This window comes from Neophocaena asiaeorientalis, unplaced genomic scaffold (genome assembly GCF_003031525.2).
Source record: "Neophocaena asiaeorientalis asiaeorientalis breed wild unplaced genomic scaffold, Neophocaena_asiaeorientalis_V1.1 scaffold589, whole genome shotgun sequence".
Classification (NCBI taxonomy): domain Eukaryota; kingdom Metazoa; phylum Chordata; class Mammalia; order Artiodactyla; family Phocoenidae; genus Neophocaena; species Neophocaena asiaeorientalis.
The window spans coordinates 73133-90080 of record NW_020172683.1 but is presented as its reverse complement, the minus strand read 5'-3'; the positions used below and the strand labels follow the sequence as shown (position 1 = coordinate 90080).

Genomic DNA, 16948 nt, shown 5'->3' with positions numbered 1-16948 from the left:
AGACATTGCCAATTTTCCCCCAAAGGAAAAATAATTGTCCCTGGTTGAGAATCACTGTAGTGTAGTTAAGAGGTGGTAAATGGTGATTACTTAGCATGAGCCTTAAAGATTATATACACATTTTGATTTTTCTATATACTTTCTTGCCATTCTTTGGCATATGTTATACTTTTGAGTATGGTGGCATTTATCTATACTCAATTTATTTTATATAATTCTTACTCATTTTCTCATTATATTTATCTATTTCATTATAATATAATTTTTTCCATTATTTTTTCTCATTATATTTACCAACCATGCAGAAAAATGTCTACCAGTTTTTCAAACGTCACCTCCATGGAACTTCTCTTATTCTCACTATCTGAAGCCTTAAAACAAAGAATAATTAACACAACTAGAAACTCAAGCGAAGAAGTTAATTTATGGGGAAACAAGTTCCATTTTATGCAGGTAAAATTTGAAGTGATGGTAGAATAAGTGTTATGTCCAGCACCTACTTGAAGAGAAGTTGGGATATAGACCAGGGGGTCAACAGTATAGATGAGAACTGAAATTATGAAATATCCAAGAGAAAAATGAAAAGGCTCAGAGGGCTGAAAATTACACCTTAACATGAAGCAATGGAAATGAAACTAGCAAAAAGAGAAAAAGATATTTATTGATTGAAATAATAAAAGCTAATGATTGATTAATAATTAGGTGAATGACAACCCTACCACAGGGGTCACAATAAAGCCCCAACTGCAGGAAAAAGGAAGAAAGAAAGAAAAAAAGAAAGAAGGGAAAGAAGGAAGGGAGGAAAGAAGGAAGAAAAATTCTATCTACTAACTGTATATTCCAAAAGATCATTGCAGAGACTTAGTGGAAAAGCAGTGGGTGGACTTGTGGGTTTGGGGTGAGGAGAGGATACAAGAGAGGCACATGATAACTTGCCAGGCTTGAGTTGAGCATGTATTCTAACAGAACTTTCTTTGCTGTGATCTACTGAGGATCAGCTCAGGAGCACCTGTTCCTTGCCATGAATAACCTATTTCCTGGAGTGAAAGGAAAAGGGTGCCTCACATGGTAATGAATGTAAAATAATCCCCATCCTTCTGTTGCCCCTACCTTCCTTTTAATTTACATATTAATCATTTGATACTGCTCTTGGGCGAGTTAAGTGCTTGCCTACTGCAGTGAGAAAGATGAAGTGATTTTATTGTCATATACTAAAAGTGCCATGAACAGATCATTGGAACTGTTACCTAATTATTGCCAGAAAAATTAGTTTAGGATGAATTCTTCTAAAATCAAATCATCCTATGTAGAATTTTTCTAATATCCAGTTGACTTAGAGTAAGAATTTTAGAATGAGTCAAAACATTCTGTTCCCTGGGAATACAATTAACAACTAATTCAACTTAGAAGGTTTACAAGGAAATTACGTGGTTCAAAATTAAGTGTTAGATGGGCACTTTACTGAGTCTTTTTTCCTTCGACCACATGAGCACCAAGTGGCCCACGCTTTAATAACACCTGCTTTGAACATTTCTTACACTAGACATTGTGCCATGTTCCACGGCACAGACAGCTGGAGTCTCCATTTTCCCATATGTCTGGCTGCTTTCTGGAGAAGGTAGTTCTGAGTTTCTGACAGCCAAGACAAAAAGGGAAACACCATTGAGTTATACTTTTATATTTCTTATTTTATAAAAGAAATATCACTCGGTAGAGACTAACTTCGCTCTTAGTGTCAAGAGTCAAATACATCACCAGAGATAGAAGAAGGAACACATGAGGCCAAAAGGCCAGACGTCTTCTCGCGAGCAAAAGCTTGTGTATTTTCCTCTATAACACCTCATAGAAGAGAACTACGTCAAGAGGCGCTTGGGAAGAAAAGCGGTCAAGCATTGTGGACTTTCAGGCAGAGGGTCCCTAAACTAGCTTCTGAAAGATCTTTAGGGGCCTCAATGGCATAAAAATCTCGCGGGGGGGGCACACTGCTCGTTTTAAAGATTGAGAAGCGGTCACTTTTTGTCTCAGACTGTAGCAACAGACGTGTGTACGCGACTAGCTTCCCCGCTTTCGGTGAACCTCAGAACTTGGAGCTCCCCCATAAGGAGCCGCAGTTTTCCCTTCCGGCCCCACTGCAGCGAACCCAAAGCACGAATCCAAGAGATTGAAGACCAATCGAGCCGATCCCAATGGAGGAATCTGGCGGGGAGCGAAATTCTCCAAGAGGCAGAAAAGATGCGGAAGATTTCTCACTCCAACCAATCAGATGAGAGGAATTCTTGGCACACCTCTTTCCGCTAACCAATCAGCACCTAGCTTGATGGGCCCGGCCCACTGACACCCGGAAAACGTCTTTTAAATTTTATTAGTATAGGTTTTCCCCCAACGTCATTCTAGGCCTTGCCACAAACTGTGGTCAAAAATGGAAAACTGGATGTAACAATTCCAAAGCTGGCCAGTCTTGCAGTGAGAAGCGAAACCACAGACCTCTTCATCAAAACAGTTATACTGGGAAGGACAGGGAAAGGGAAAGGGAAAGGGAAGGGTTCCGGAGAGAAAACTACAGCTCCCAAGGGCCCTTGCACGGACTCGGCGCGCCCTGGGCTAGAGGGCGGGCCATCGTACGAAGAAGGCTGAGGGTCACAAGGCTCCTCTCGGACTTCCTGAAGTGGGCGGGACTTGAGATGGGCGGGGCGGTGGCCACCCCCGCCTCTCTTGCTTTGTGTCCTCCTCCCTCTGGCTCAGCCGCCTGAGACGTCGGAGGGGGCGTGGCCCGCGCGGAGGCTAGTTGGGGGTGCGAGCGCCGCGGGACGTGGGTGACGCGTATTCTTCCAGCTCAGCGGTGTATGAGGTGTCGCGGCCCCGCCGGTGATTGGTTGTTGAGAGGCTAATACGCCGCGGCCGTTGGTCGCCGGCAGCACGGAGCGAGAACCGGGGAGGGCGGGGGTGATATGGGGCGGCAGCGGCGGCGGCGGCTGGAGGAGGCGGGCGAGGACGAGCTGGCGGCCGCGGCAGCAACGGCGGTCCCCGGAAGCTTCCTGTGAAGCGCACCCGTCGGCGCCGCTGTGGGCCCCTGGGAGAGAGCGGCCAGCGCGCGAGCCGCTCAGGAGGAGCTCTTCCAGCGCCGCAGCCCTTCGGACTCTCGGTCTCATCCTCGTTCTCCTGTTCCGGCTCCTCCATCTTGGCCTCGGCAGTAGCAGCTGCCGAGAGGATGTGCCGCCTTCTGGCAGAGGGAAGAAGGAGGAGAAGATGAAGAAGTACCGGCGGGCCTTGGCCCTAGTCTCCTTCCTCTCTCTGTGTTCCCTGGTCTGGTGAGTAGCCGCGACCACACGGGAGTTTCCCGTGAGGGGAGAGGGGGGCAGGGAGCGGCCCAGGTCACACCCCCAAATCATCCCGGCTTTTAGGGTGCGGGTCTCCAAGGCTCCTATGAAGCGACAAACCGATTACTCTGACTCCTCGGCGGGCTGGCCTGGCAGCCCTCTCTGCGGAGGTTTTCGTGGTGCGTTTTGGAATTTACAGAGACTAAGTGGGAGAGGGAAGCGCCTGGGTGCCTTTGTACCCGGTTACCCTGCCCCTTGGTGATGGTGGGTTGTGTGTGGGAAGTGTTCAGATAGAGGCTGGGCAAGTTGCTCGGGCTTAGTAGCAGCCACTTGTTTTCATGGTGTGGGAAGGGCATAAGGTATGTCGGATGTGATGTGTTCCCCACAGGCAATTTTAAAAACGTGACTTGTCGTGAAGGTGACTAATGTACGAGCACTGGTTTTCCTGGACCTTTCTCTCCTAGTCTTTGGCCTCGGGTACACTTGGGGTTGCTGTTCTTCGAGACTTTGGGGAGGCGTTATGAAGCACTTTTTCAAGGGGTAGATGATAAGAAGCTGTTTAGCAGACAGTGTCTTAGGGTGTAGTGTGTACAGGGGTTTCTGGTAGTGTGGATTGGATAATGCCCCGTAGTAATGGAAGGATAAGTCCTGCATTTTGAAGGCGGGAAGAGTGCTTTGTCTATAAGTTTGTGGAGTTTCTGTTAGTCCCTGGCACATTTGGGGTTTTTTGAAGGAGAAGAGAAAGCTTGTCAAAGGATCGCTACTACTATACTTGGAACATCTATTCTGCCCTCCGAGGGAGTTTCTTCAGAGATGTGTGACATTTGCTGACTGTAAAGATGCTTCTTCAGTCAAAGTGATTTGCTGTTACATTAAAATCTAGATAAACTAAGTTTCTTGTTCAGCTTATTTCTGCAAAACACCAACAATTTTTTTTCATTTATGTGGGTGCCTAATGGATTCCAAAGACACTGAAGTTGTAGAGTTGTTGTTCATAGAAAATAATATGTAAATAAGAAGAAAAGAAAACACTTGCCTGGCTGAACAATTTTGATTGGCAGGTTGATAGACGTTTTAGAGAACAAGAAATTTGGTCTCTTGACGTTCATTCCGAACCCTTTAATGAGACCAATGTTATCTCACCTTCTCCTTTTTAGTATCATGTTGGTTACCAAGAAGTGCATGTAGGAGATGAGTCCACTCACCTCATTTTAAATTTAAATTTGTACATGAGATACAGAAACCTTGTGTTCATATCCACTTCTTTCTGGGGGCTGTTTAGTTGTTTGTAGGTTATATATGTTTTTTCTTTCCTCTTTCTACTTCATCTTGCCCATCTTTAGGCCATGTTATTCTTCATCACTTTCTGAAATGGTTGAGACTGCAAAAAGGTTACACTTTTCATTCAAGTTTAAAACACCAGGATCTCTGATTTTTTTTTTAGTTGAAATATACTTGACATATAACATTGTGTAAATTTCAGGTGTACAACATGTTGATTTGATGCATTTACATAATGTAATATGGTTACCATTGTAGCAGTAGTTAGCATCTCTATCACATCACATAATAATTTCTTTTTGTGGTGGGAATAATTAAGATCTGGTCTCTTAGCAAGTTGATAATTATAATACAATAGTGTTGTCTATACTCAATATACTGTGATCTCCAGGACTAACTTATCTACCAGTTGCAAGTTTCTACCCTTAAACATGATTTAAAAAAAATTAATTGGCTGGTGGCAGTGAAATCAAACATTACAGTGTGGTTTTTAAAATCATTTGCAGATTTAAATTAACCATACTTCTATTACTTTGTTTAATTTCGGGCTGTCTTTTGCTTAAGCTGACCTCAATATGGTTTCTCAACTTTATTCATTGGAAGTAGTGAGGAGATCATGACCTGTTAGGGGAAGAAAAAAAATCAGCCTAGTATTGAAAATAATAGTCATAAAGTTCTGTAAAGTTTGTTGACTTTCACAGTGAAAAATGGATGTTGAGGGATTAAGTAAATAGTGCATAGTTTAAGAAACTTTTGTTTAAGAAACAATTGGGTTAGTTTGTTTTGAGATTTGTTTGCGCTGCTAAATTTTAAGATATTTTAATTGTTCTTTACTGAGGCCGTGGAAAGGCATTATAGGATATTAAGTCTTGAGAATTTTTTGGAAGGGTGATGATGACATCAGGGAAGAGAAGTGGTGTGTGGTGTGATTGGCAAAGGGTATGTTGTGTCTTTTGAGGCTGTTCTTCCTTGGGAAATTGGAATAATTAAATTATGTCACTGACTCAGCTGGAGATCTAACTCTTGCTACAAGATGGTCTGTTAGGTCATTTCTCAACATCTCCATTCTCCCTTAGCCTAATGCTCTTGTAGGGTTTGACAAGTTTTGCAAAGAGTCATTTTTGTTTCTGTCATTTATAAAGTGTTCCAAGATTTTGTGATCCATTTCTTTTTTAAGCCGTACCATTTTGTAGATTTATGAGTGCTATGTGTTTATACTACAATACTCTATAAGTTTCTAAACTCCTCATCCTACGAATATTACTGAATTTTGCAATCACTTTATTTATACTGTCACATATTTATAGATCTTGCTTATGTCTCCCCTCTCCTTTTGTCTTTCCAGCCTGGAGTCCTAATCTTAGATTACTTTCACAAAAGACTCATCCTATCCTTATTATTCATTCTGGTTGCTATTTTTTTCCTTTTGCATACTTCATGTGATTCTCTATCAAATAGTACAGAGTATTTTAGGCATAAATGTACTATAGCTGCGGCAAGAATAATTATGATAGCTATTATTTATTGTCAACTATCTCTGACAAACCTATGGTGTGTACTTTGCACATTTTAGCACCTTTAATCTTCACAACAACCCTATTAGTATTATTGATAATTTACTTTTACATTTTATAGTTAAGGAAGTAGAAAAGTTAAATAACTTGACTAAGGTAAAGCAGCTATTAAGTTTTGGAGCTTGGATTTGAACCTAGGCCGCCTGATTCATGGGATCCTGACTACTGTAATCCTTTGACTGTAGGTCAGGAAACCTATATTGTAGATACGGCTCCATCACTTACTAGATCTGCATCCTTGGACATGTTTTGTAATTTCTTTGAACCTTAGTCCTTATATCCTAAAAGTGGGAAAACTAATCCATTCACACCCCACAGGGTTGTTAGGAGGATAACATGAGATAACATATATGGTAGAGCTTTGTAAAATAGTTACGGGTACATTATCTGTATGTTTCATCATAAAGTCATTCAACAAGAGTTTTTCTCATGTTCATTAAGTACCAGATGTTGTTATGGGCATTGAAAATGTGAAAATAGGGTGACCAACTTATCCTGGTTTTAGCAGTGAAAGTCCTAAGTCCCAGGAATCCCCTATGTTAGTTTCCTATTGCTGCTGTAACAAGTTACCAAAAATTTAGTGACTTAAAACAACACACATTTATTATCTTACAGTTTTGGGGGTCAGAAGTCCAAAATAAGTCTTAACTGGGCTAAAGTCAAGGTGTCAGCAGGCCTGGTTCCTTGAGACTCTAAGGGAAGAGTCTGCTTCTTGACTTTTTCAGCCTCTAGGGGCTGCTTATATTCTGTGGCTCCTTCCTCGGATTATTCCAACCTCTTGCTTCAGTCTCCACATCTACTAATAACAGATCCTCCTGCCTCCTTTTACAAGGACTCTTTTGATTACATTGGGCCCACCCAGACAATCCAGGATTATCTCCCCATCTCAAATTCCTTAATTTAATCACTTCTGCAAAGACCTTTTTTACCATGTAAGTCAACATATTCAGGGATTGGGACTCAGACATCTCTGGAGGGGCCATTATGCAGCCTAGCATACCCCGCCTTGGTCCTGGTAAACTAGGAAGATTGATGACCACCCTAAAGAGGAAACAAAAAGACTTGGTCAAGTGCCTTAAGTGGTGGATATTCAAATTTTTTTGTATTCCCCCCATCAGAAAAGCATTGTGCATGCACCTTTAATATGTAATTAATTGTTTATAAGATTTATACATATGTAAATATGGTATTAGTATACTAATAGCATATTGGTATACATAATAAATTACACAAATTAGATGATTAAGAAAGATGAGAAAGAAAATAGTCTAAAACTTTATGTTAACAGACCTTTTTGTTCTTATTTAAAAAGTAGGGGCTTCCCTGGTGGCGCAGTGGTTGAGAGTCCGCCTGCCGATGCAGTGGACACGAGTTCGTGCCCCAGTCCAGGAGGATCCCACATGCCGCGGGGCGGCTGGGCCCGTGAGCCATGGCTGCTGGGCCTGCGCGTCCGGAGCCTGTGCTCCTCAACGGGAGAGGCCACAACAGTGAGAGGCCCGCCTACCGCAAAAAAAAAAAAAAAAAAAAGTAGTAGTTTGATGAGAGGTGTGTGATTGACTGACTAGATTATTTTACATCAGAATGTGGATGAATAATAGCTTGTACTTAGCGCTGCTATTTTCTTGTTGGCTTGTGCTTGCATTATTATTATCTTTGCAGTCTTTGCAGGAATTTTTTCAAAGCTACTTCTCCATGTTGTGAGAGTCAGTTTAGTTAAAACTAAATAATATAATCCCTAAATTTGCTTCATTGAGCACACATAAATTGCAGTGCCTCACAGTGTGCTGGAAGTAAAGCCCACTGTTTGTGGAACTTCTGTTCTTTCCTCAGGTTTCTGACTATATAGTCTCTGCTGTTATGACCAGCTGACCTTCAGATCAAGTGTGAGTCCTTATATTAATCTTGATAAAGCTAAATTAATTAAAAATAGCCTTTATTTTTTAGAGCAGTTTTAGGTTCATGGCAGACTTGAGCGGAAAGTACAGAGATTACCTTTAGTACTTGCTCTCTGTGCCCACACGTGCACGGCTTCCTCCATTATCAGCATCCCCCAGCAGAGTGGTTTAATTTATTTTTTAAGACTAAAAAAATCTATTTTTTTCTTCCTGAACCCAAAAGGATCATCTTGGAGAAGCTCATATATAGAGCTAATGAGAAGAGCCTGACATTCAGACAATTCTCATACATTTGACAAATAGGTACCAAAAATAGTTTAAAAGGTCTTTAGAAACTCGAAAGGAAGACTTTGTATTCTAGATAACGGTCTATCCCTAGCTGTGTGTCCTCTGACAGATTATTTCTATGAGCCTCAGTTCTCATCCATAAAATGCTTTGCAGAATGGCTAGTTCAAGATGGGAGAATTTTGTTTCAGGCAGAGGAAAGATTCCTGTTGGTGGAGAGAGATGGGAAGGGAGGTTAGAGCCAGATTTTGAAGGGACTTGATTATTGTGCAGGTGAACTCTGATTTTAACCTGACTGAGAGGAGAATTAGTGAATTAGTTTAAACAGGAGAAACCGGAGAGTGAGGTCAGATTGATCTTTTAGTTAGATCACTGGGGGATAGAGTGGATTGGAAAGGACAGACATTAGAGACAGGGAGCCCTAAAGTGGCAGTCATACTAGGAGAGAGTTGATAGATATCCACAATATCTTGTGGATAGATATCCACAAACATTTTGTTAGGTAGAAACATTTATATGTTTAAAGTACTTTAGTAAGAAACTACATGTTGCAGATTGTACTTTAGTGCCAGGTGTATGTTACCTGTTTTGTTTTCAAGACCATATTTTAAAGTAGATTCCAAAAATAAAATTGTACCTGTCTCAAGGGAATGGAAATTGCTTTTGAGTATTTGTAGTATAGGAATGTCAATCCTTTGCGATAGACTAGTTTCATAAATGCCGAATTTTTTGAAAGAAAATTTGGTTTTATTTTAGGACTTTGTTTTTGTAATGAATCACTAGTTAAAATTATTTTATATTTTCCGTAAAAGTAACAACTAGCTTTGGTAGAAAATGTTTTGTAGCATTAACATGGCTCATAAGTACTAAGCTTATTTTATATATATATATATTTTTTTTTTTTTTTTGGTGGTACGCGGGCCTCTCACTGTTGTGGCCTCTCCCGTTGCGGAGCACAGGCTCCGGACGCGCAGGCTTAGCGGCCACGGCTCACGGGCCCAACCATTCCGCGGCATGTGGGATCTTCCCGGACCGGGGCACAAACCCATGTCCCCTGCATCGGCAGGCGGACTCTCACCCACTGCGCCACCAGGGAAGCCCTATATTTCTTGTTATGGAGTATTTGAAATCGATAACAGGAGAAAATGTGTAAAGTGCTTAAAACAGTGCTTTGCTCACAGTAAGCCCTATTATGTAAGTTCTTATTATTCATTCATCCTGGGTGCTTTGGCAGAAGTAGGATCCTAGGCTGAGGTATCAGAGTTTAGAAGTAGGAATCCATACATCTGTTCAAAATATCAATATTATTTTGTTGCCAACAATGTATTTGGTGTGGTGGGGGTGGCTGAAGAAGCAGGAGACTTGAGCTCTGCCCTCAGGAGTATACAAGCTGCTTGTCAAAATATAGGTAGGTACTGGTGTAGTGGAAAGGGCATGAAACTAAGTTAGAGCTTGGCTGTAATCCTTTATTTCCAGTATTGACAGTGAACATTTGTTGGGCACTTATTTCTTTTTTTAAATTTTTTGTGCAGCAGGTTCTTATTAGTCATCCATTTTATACACATCAGTATATACATGTCAATCCCAATCGCCTAATTCATCCCCCCCGCCCCCCATCATGGCCACTTTCCCTCCTTGTTGTCCATACATTTGTTCTCTACATCTGTGTCTCTATTTCTGCCCTGCAAACCGGTTCATCAGTACCGTTTTTCTAGGTTCCACATATATGCGTTAATATACGATATTTGTTTTTCTCTTTCTGACTTGCTTTGCTCTCTATGACAGTCTCCAGATCCATCCACGTCTCTACAAATGAGCCAATTTCGTTTCGCTTTATGGCTGAGTAATATTCTATCGTATATATGTACCACATCTTCTTTATCCATTTGTCTGTTGATGGGCATTTAGGTTGCTCCCATGACCCGGCTGTTGTAAATTGTGCTGCAGTGAACATTGGGGTGCATCTGTCTTTTTGAATTACGGTTTTCTCTGGGTATATGCCCAGTAGTGGGATTGCTGGGTCATACGGTAATTCTATTTTTAGTTTTTTAAGGAACCTCCATACTGTTCTCCATAGTGGCTGTATCAGTTTACATTCCCACCAGCAGAGCAAGAGACTTACCTTTTCTCCACACCATCTCCAGCATTTGTTGTTTGTAGATTTTCTGATGATGCCCATTCTAACTGGTGTGAGGTGATACCTCATGGGAGTTTTTTTTTGTTTTTTTTGCAGTACGCGGGCCTCTCACTCTTGTGGCCTCTCCCGTTGCGGAGCACAGGCTCTCGACGCGCAGGCTCAGAGGCCATGGCTCACGGGCCCAGCCGCTCCGCGGCATGTGGGATCTTCCCGGACTGGGGCATGAACCCGTGTCCCCTGCATCAGCAGGCGGACTCTCAACCACTGCGCCACCAGGGAAAGCCCCTCATTGGAGTTTTGATTTGCATTTCTCTAATAATTAGTGATGTTGAGCAGCTTTTCTGGGCACTTATTTCTGTTCTAAGTGTTTTATATACACTAACTCATTTTGTCCTAATTAACTCTTTTGAGATAGACACACCATTTTAAAGAGATTAAGAAAGATACAAAGAAATTAACCAACTTGCCTACATTCTCAGGAAGCAGTGAGCTGGAATTTAAGTAGCCTGAATCTGAGCCTGTGCTCTTAACCACTACTCTGTGCTGCCTGTAGGCCGGGAGGTGGCCTTAGGCAAGTTTCTTTACCTTTTCTTTGTCAATTTTTTAATCTAAAAAATGAGGCTGACTGGATTGGCTCTACAAGGAATGAATAATAGAATTATTCGTGAAGCTTTAAAAAAAAACCAAACATGCCTATGGCACTTAACCTTGGAGATTTTGTTAAGTTTGGGATACTCTTGTGCATTCCAGTCATTACTGCTAAATTAAATGAATTCTGAGATTTTTCTTTTGCACTTTTAATATTCTAAGGTATCTGATTTGAGCATTAGTGAACAATACAAAGAGCTGAATTGTTTAGTAGTTTCTTAAAAAAGGGAAAAACTGGACTGGAGTTGTCAAGGAAGACTTGGTTTTAAGAGAAATGACATGTGTGGTTCATATACCTTACTTCTGTGGAATACAGGTGCTTCATGAACTGAAACAAGATACACTGGTGCTGCTGATATGAATAGTGGCCTTTACCTAGTTTGTGTGTGTGTGTCTGCTTGCCTGCCTGCAGTGGGCAGATAGTACTTAATTGTCAGGAGAAATGAGAAAGGTTATGAGTGAAAGAGACCATGTACTTGATATGGGTGGAAGTGATAGCAGACAAGCCTGAGTAGAAAATAAAAGCTAAAGTCATCCCTTGGTATCCGTGGGGGATTGGTTCCAGGACCCAACCTTGGATGCTCAAGTCTGTTATGTAAAATGGCGTAGTACACTCAGCCCTCCCTCTACCCAGATGTGGAACCTGTGGATGCGGAGGGCTGAGTGTATTCTGGAAATTGTGATGGGTTTTGCAAGCTAAACCAAGGAGTAAGGCAGTAAAGATCCAGCAAAAGAAGTGGTGTTTGGAGAGTGTTATTTTGACATCATTGTGTTAGAGGAGAAAGGCTGGAGGGATGAATACTAAATGAAAAGCAATTGGAATAGTTGAAGTTTTTCATAACAAGGACTTGGCAGCAGAAATGAAGAGGGTTCATTGAGCAGAGATTTTGAGGAAGTAAATGATCTGGTTTGGTGATAGGTTGGCAAGTTGGCAATGCAGTACAGTAGGAACAGCACTGGGCTATGATTCAGAAGAACTGGGTTTTAGTTTGCCTCTAACCAGCTCTTTGTCTTCAACACCACCTTTCTGTTGTCCATCTCAATGTCAAGAGATGTTTACCGAGGCTTTTCTATGTGCTGCCTTCTGTGCAAGATTCTGGTGGACAAAACAGAAAAAGTAGCTGCTTTCTTGGAGCCTACTGTGGTTGAGAGAATAAATTCTAGGGTCTAAAATGATGAATCTGTGAAGTAAAGTTCAAAGAGAGAAGAGGAGTTAATTTTTTTTCTTTTAACTTGGGCAACTAGAAGAATTGGAGGTGTTAAAAAAGAACTGGAAGAGTTGCAAAGAGTTTTAAAGGAGAAGGAGATGTTAGTTGAGGCGAGTAGAATACCCTAGTGGAAACGTTATGTAGGCACTTAAATGCAGACTTCAGTGAAAATGAGATTTGGGCTGGAGCTGTCCTCATAGAGGGGATCATTTTTGAAACAGAACCTTTGAACATGGAGTTTCTGCAGATATCTAGAACAAACAAAGGTGACAAGCAAAGTAAAGCTCTGAGAGCGGAAACTAGGGAAGGTGGAAAGAGGTTTAAGGAGGTCATTTGAATGGTCAGCAATTTAAAAGTCTCAGATAGCCTGAAAAGCTTGAAAATTGAGAGAAGGGCCTTGTTTTCAAAAGAGAGAGGTGATTGATAGGTTTTTGTGAGTGGAAATAGAAGGTATTTGGAGAGTGGTTAAGTGTGAGCTCGTACACATTTGTTTCGCAGCCAGAAGGGTTACAGGAAGCTGGAGTAGCCTCATACTTGTATGTTTCAAACCATTCAACCCATTTCGATTTGAGGAGGGATACTGAGGGCCTACTGCAAGGGACTTGAGCATCTGTGGATTTTGCTATCCGCAGGGGGTCCTGGAACCAAGATACCTAGGGACAACTGTTTACACTACTCTGGAATTTGATAAATGAAAGAAGATAAGGATAGTAGCTGATAACAGTTGCTAACATTTGAGTGCATATTCTGTGCCGGGCTAAGCATTGCACATGCATTATTTCATTTTCCCATTTTACAGTGGAGACATACAGGTTTTATAATTTGTCCAAGAGAATGCACCTGGGATTAACACTTGGGTCTTTTGACTCTGAAGTCCATGCCCTAGCCACTACACTACAAAGCTTTGTATTTATCTCTTGTGGCTGCTTTCTAAATCAAGAGGTAAATATTGCCCCTCCCTTGTAATAGTTCTTATATTTTTATGTTCTGCTGTAACTAGCCATGACTAACATCATCAGTTCTTAAGGGAATGGATTAGTGTTATTTTCTCACCTTTCTTTTCATTTATCTATTGACCAGAGAGTATTAAATAAGAAATGTAGCACTAGAGAAAGATCGTAGGCTTTGGAGAGGTAGATCTAGATTTGTAGTCACAAAGTGAGTGACTTTGGGCCAGTTAACTTCTGAGCTTTAGTTTATTTGTAAAAGTTAGATTAATATTTTAATCTAAACTGCCTGATACACTAAAAAAAAAAGACTGTTTTCTTCTAGAGACATCAGATATTTAGGATTGGATTGATCATACTCTGTTTATGCCACCTTCTGTATGGGTCCCCCTTTTTCCTCCATTTTACATCATTACTCTTTTATCTTCTGTCTTCATTTTCATGCCTATCTCCCCCATGTTAGGCATTTACCCTAGAGTATATTTGATGTGTTTTTACAGTTGACCTTCAGGTATTTACTTCATATATTTGTGTTTTCTTCCAAAATAATGTTTTGTTTATATGTTTTAAAATTTACATACGGGGTATAATGCTATTAATCTCATTCTTTTTCCTACTTTTTTCCACTGAACACTTTTAGAAGCTTGTTTTAGTTACTAGAATCATCATTAAGTGAATTCTACGTAGTTAATGATGTGGCAGATGCCTCAGGAAGGCCTGATGTCATTTATTCGTTCATTCAATGGGTATTTATCAAGCCCTTTGTGTGCAGGCTGCTTCTAATGAGAGACTTTATGCCAACAAATGCATTTGGGAGTATTTGTTCCAGTTGCTTGTCTTTTGCACTCCCAGTACTACAGATGAATTAGGGTGGTTTTGTAGTAAATCTTAATTATCTGGCAAGGTGAAACACTTGTCTTTGCTTTTTTTGTTAATGTAGTTATTCTTAGACCGGTTTTTCCATATCATATTTAGAATATTAGGATCCTTCAGGTTATTTTGTTTGTTTGTTTTTGTCTTTAGGATTTTCTTTTAATTTTTATTTTATATTGGAGTATAGTAGATTTACAATGTTGTGTTAGTTTCAGGTGTACAGCAAAGTGATTCAGTTATACATATACATATATCTATTCTTTTTCAGATTCGTTTCCCATATGGGTTATTACACAGTGTTTAGTAGGGTTTCCTGCCCTATACAGTGAGGATCCTTCAGGGTTTTTTGTTGTCTTTGTTTTGGCTGCGTCAGGTCTTAGTTGCAGCACGCAGGATCTTTCGTTCCAGCGTGTGGGCTCAGTAGTTGCAGCATGCGGGCTTAGTTGCCCTGTGGCACGTAGGATCTTAGTTCCCCAACCAGGGATTGAATCCGCATCTCCTGCATTGGAAGGCTGATTCTCAACCACTGGGCCACCAGGGAAGTCCCCCTTCAGGTATTTTGATAGGAGTTATATTTGAGTGGTGAATTACTTTGGGGAGAATTGCTGTCTTTACTCTGCTGTTAGTAGCATTCCATCCATGAACATAATAGATCTTCATTTATTTGTCTCTTCATTTTATGGTCATTATTAGAGTTAACACTTTTTCTCTATAAGTGTTTGTAATTTTTAAGGTTAATTTCTATAAATTATTTTATAATTTTTGTTATTGCTAATAGTTTATTTTCTATTTTGTTATTGCTGGGGAGGAAAATATTGACTTTTTTGCTTATATTTTTAAATTGAAATAATTTACATGCAGTGAAATGCACATATGTTATCAACTGTATAGTTGGATCAGTTTTGACAAATGCATACATCTGTGTAACTCACACCCCATCAAGATACGGAACATTTCCATCACTCCAGCATGTTTTTTCATGTCCCATTCTACAGAATTCCCTGAAGCAACCGGTGATTTGATTTCTATCACCATGGTTAGTTTTGCTAATTCTGGAACTTTGTTTAAATGGAATTATACAGTATTTATTCTGGTGTCTGGCTTCTTTCACTCAGTGTAATGCTTCCAAGATTTATCTATCTTGTTTCATTCATTAGTAATTCATTCCTTTTTATTGTGAGAAGTAGTACATTGTATGAATATACTACAGTTTGTTTACATTCTCCTGTTGAACATCTGGGCTGCTTCCAGTTTTTGGCTATTAGGAGTGAAAGCTACAGGGGACATTTTTGTATACATAGTTTTCATTTCTCTTAAGAAGTACCTAAAAGTGGAATTGCAAGCGCCAAAACAGATGGATATCGCATGCTTCTGGATATCATACCCTGAGAAAGACACAACATCGCTTATGAAGGCTTCCAGCCTGCAATACATAACCTGAATCTGGTGGTGATGAAACATCAGACAAACCTCAAAAAAGGACCATATTATTTCAAAATAAAAGGACTATGTCCTTCAAAATGTCAGTGCCACATAAGGTAAAGGCCAAGAACTATTCCAGGTTAAAGGAGCCTGAAGCCACATGAAAAATGCAGGATATGGTCTTAAACTCGATTCTGTACTTGAGGTGGGGAGAGGGGGAATGCTGTAAGGACACTACTGGGGACATAGATTATTGTGTCAATGTAACATTTACTGAGGTTGATAATTGTGGCATGGTTGTATAAGAGAATATCCTTATTCTGAAGAAATACGTACAGAAGGTATTTAGAGATAAATTACATGGAGTGGGGAGAGAGGGAGGGCTATGTGCTTGCCCGGAGCAAATGGCAAATGATGGAACCAATGGGTCAAAATGTTAACAATAATAGGTTGATATGGGCAAAGGGTTTGTGGATGTTATTTGTGCTATGTTGGCATTTCTTCTGAAAGTTTGAAATTATTTCCAAATAAAAAGTGGGGAAAAAAAGAGTGGGATTTCCTTTTTCTCTGTGTATGGTGTTGATTAATCCACTCAGATTTCTTTAATTATCATCAATTAAAGAAATACTTTAATTGATGGTATACTTTGTGCCAATTTTGTTATTTTTCTAGAAACATCCATTTCTTCTGAGTTTTCAAATGTATTAGTATATATAGCTGGTATTATTTTGTAATTAAAAAAAATCTGTTTTGTTTGTGGTTATTTCATGCTTTTAGAACATATTTTGTTAATTCACGTCACCAACTCTCCTTTATCGGTTTTTCCAGAGGTTTATCTTTTTAATATTTTCGTCGAAGAACTAACTTTTGGTTTTCTTAATCTTCTTTGCTTTTTTCTGGTTTTGTTTTTTATTTCAGTGATTTCTGTCCTTATAGTCTTCCTTTTTTCTTTAGATTTACAGTCCTTTATCTTCTTGAGTTGAAAGATTAGCTGTTTTGTAATCAGTGTCTCCAAATGTGCTCAGAAGCATAGTTTTCCTGCTGCTGTCTTACCAGCATTACTGGCATCCCACCAATTTCTACCTGTAGTCTTCTGCCACAATGTTTTGTAATGTTCCCTATTGTTTCCTCTTTAACCAAAGGATTATTCTGCTGCATAATTTTGTTTCCAGGCTTTAGAATGTTGTTAGCTGTTGTTATCCTAAATGACACTCAAATGTGAATTTTACAAGACTTTAAATTACATTTACTCAGAAAGTTAATACCTTTCTATATGAATGGTGAATCCATGCCACATTATTGGGGAGGAATTGGCAAAAAGGGATAAATGTCCTCTTAGTTTCCAGATTCTGTTTTTTGA

At 40.1% G+C, this 16948-nt stretch overlaps 1 protein-coding gene across 2 annotated transcripts in view; it reads left to right on the top strand.

The window, feature by feature from the left end:
* Window positions 1-3105: 3105 nt before the first annotated feature.
* Window positions 3106-16948, top strand: part of SUCO (SUN domain containing ossification factor) — a 77077-nt gene continuing 63234 nt past the window's right edge. For both annotated transcript variants that reach the window (XM_024739825.1, XM_024739826.1), the window contains exon 1: window positions 3106-3308. In XM_024739825.1, the coding sequence (XP_024595593.1) occupies window positions 3247-3308 (62 nt within the window). In that variant the 5' untranslated portion in view covers window positions 3106-3246. The remainder of the gene's footprint in view (window positions 3309-16948) is intronic.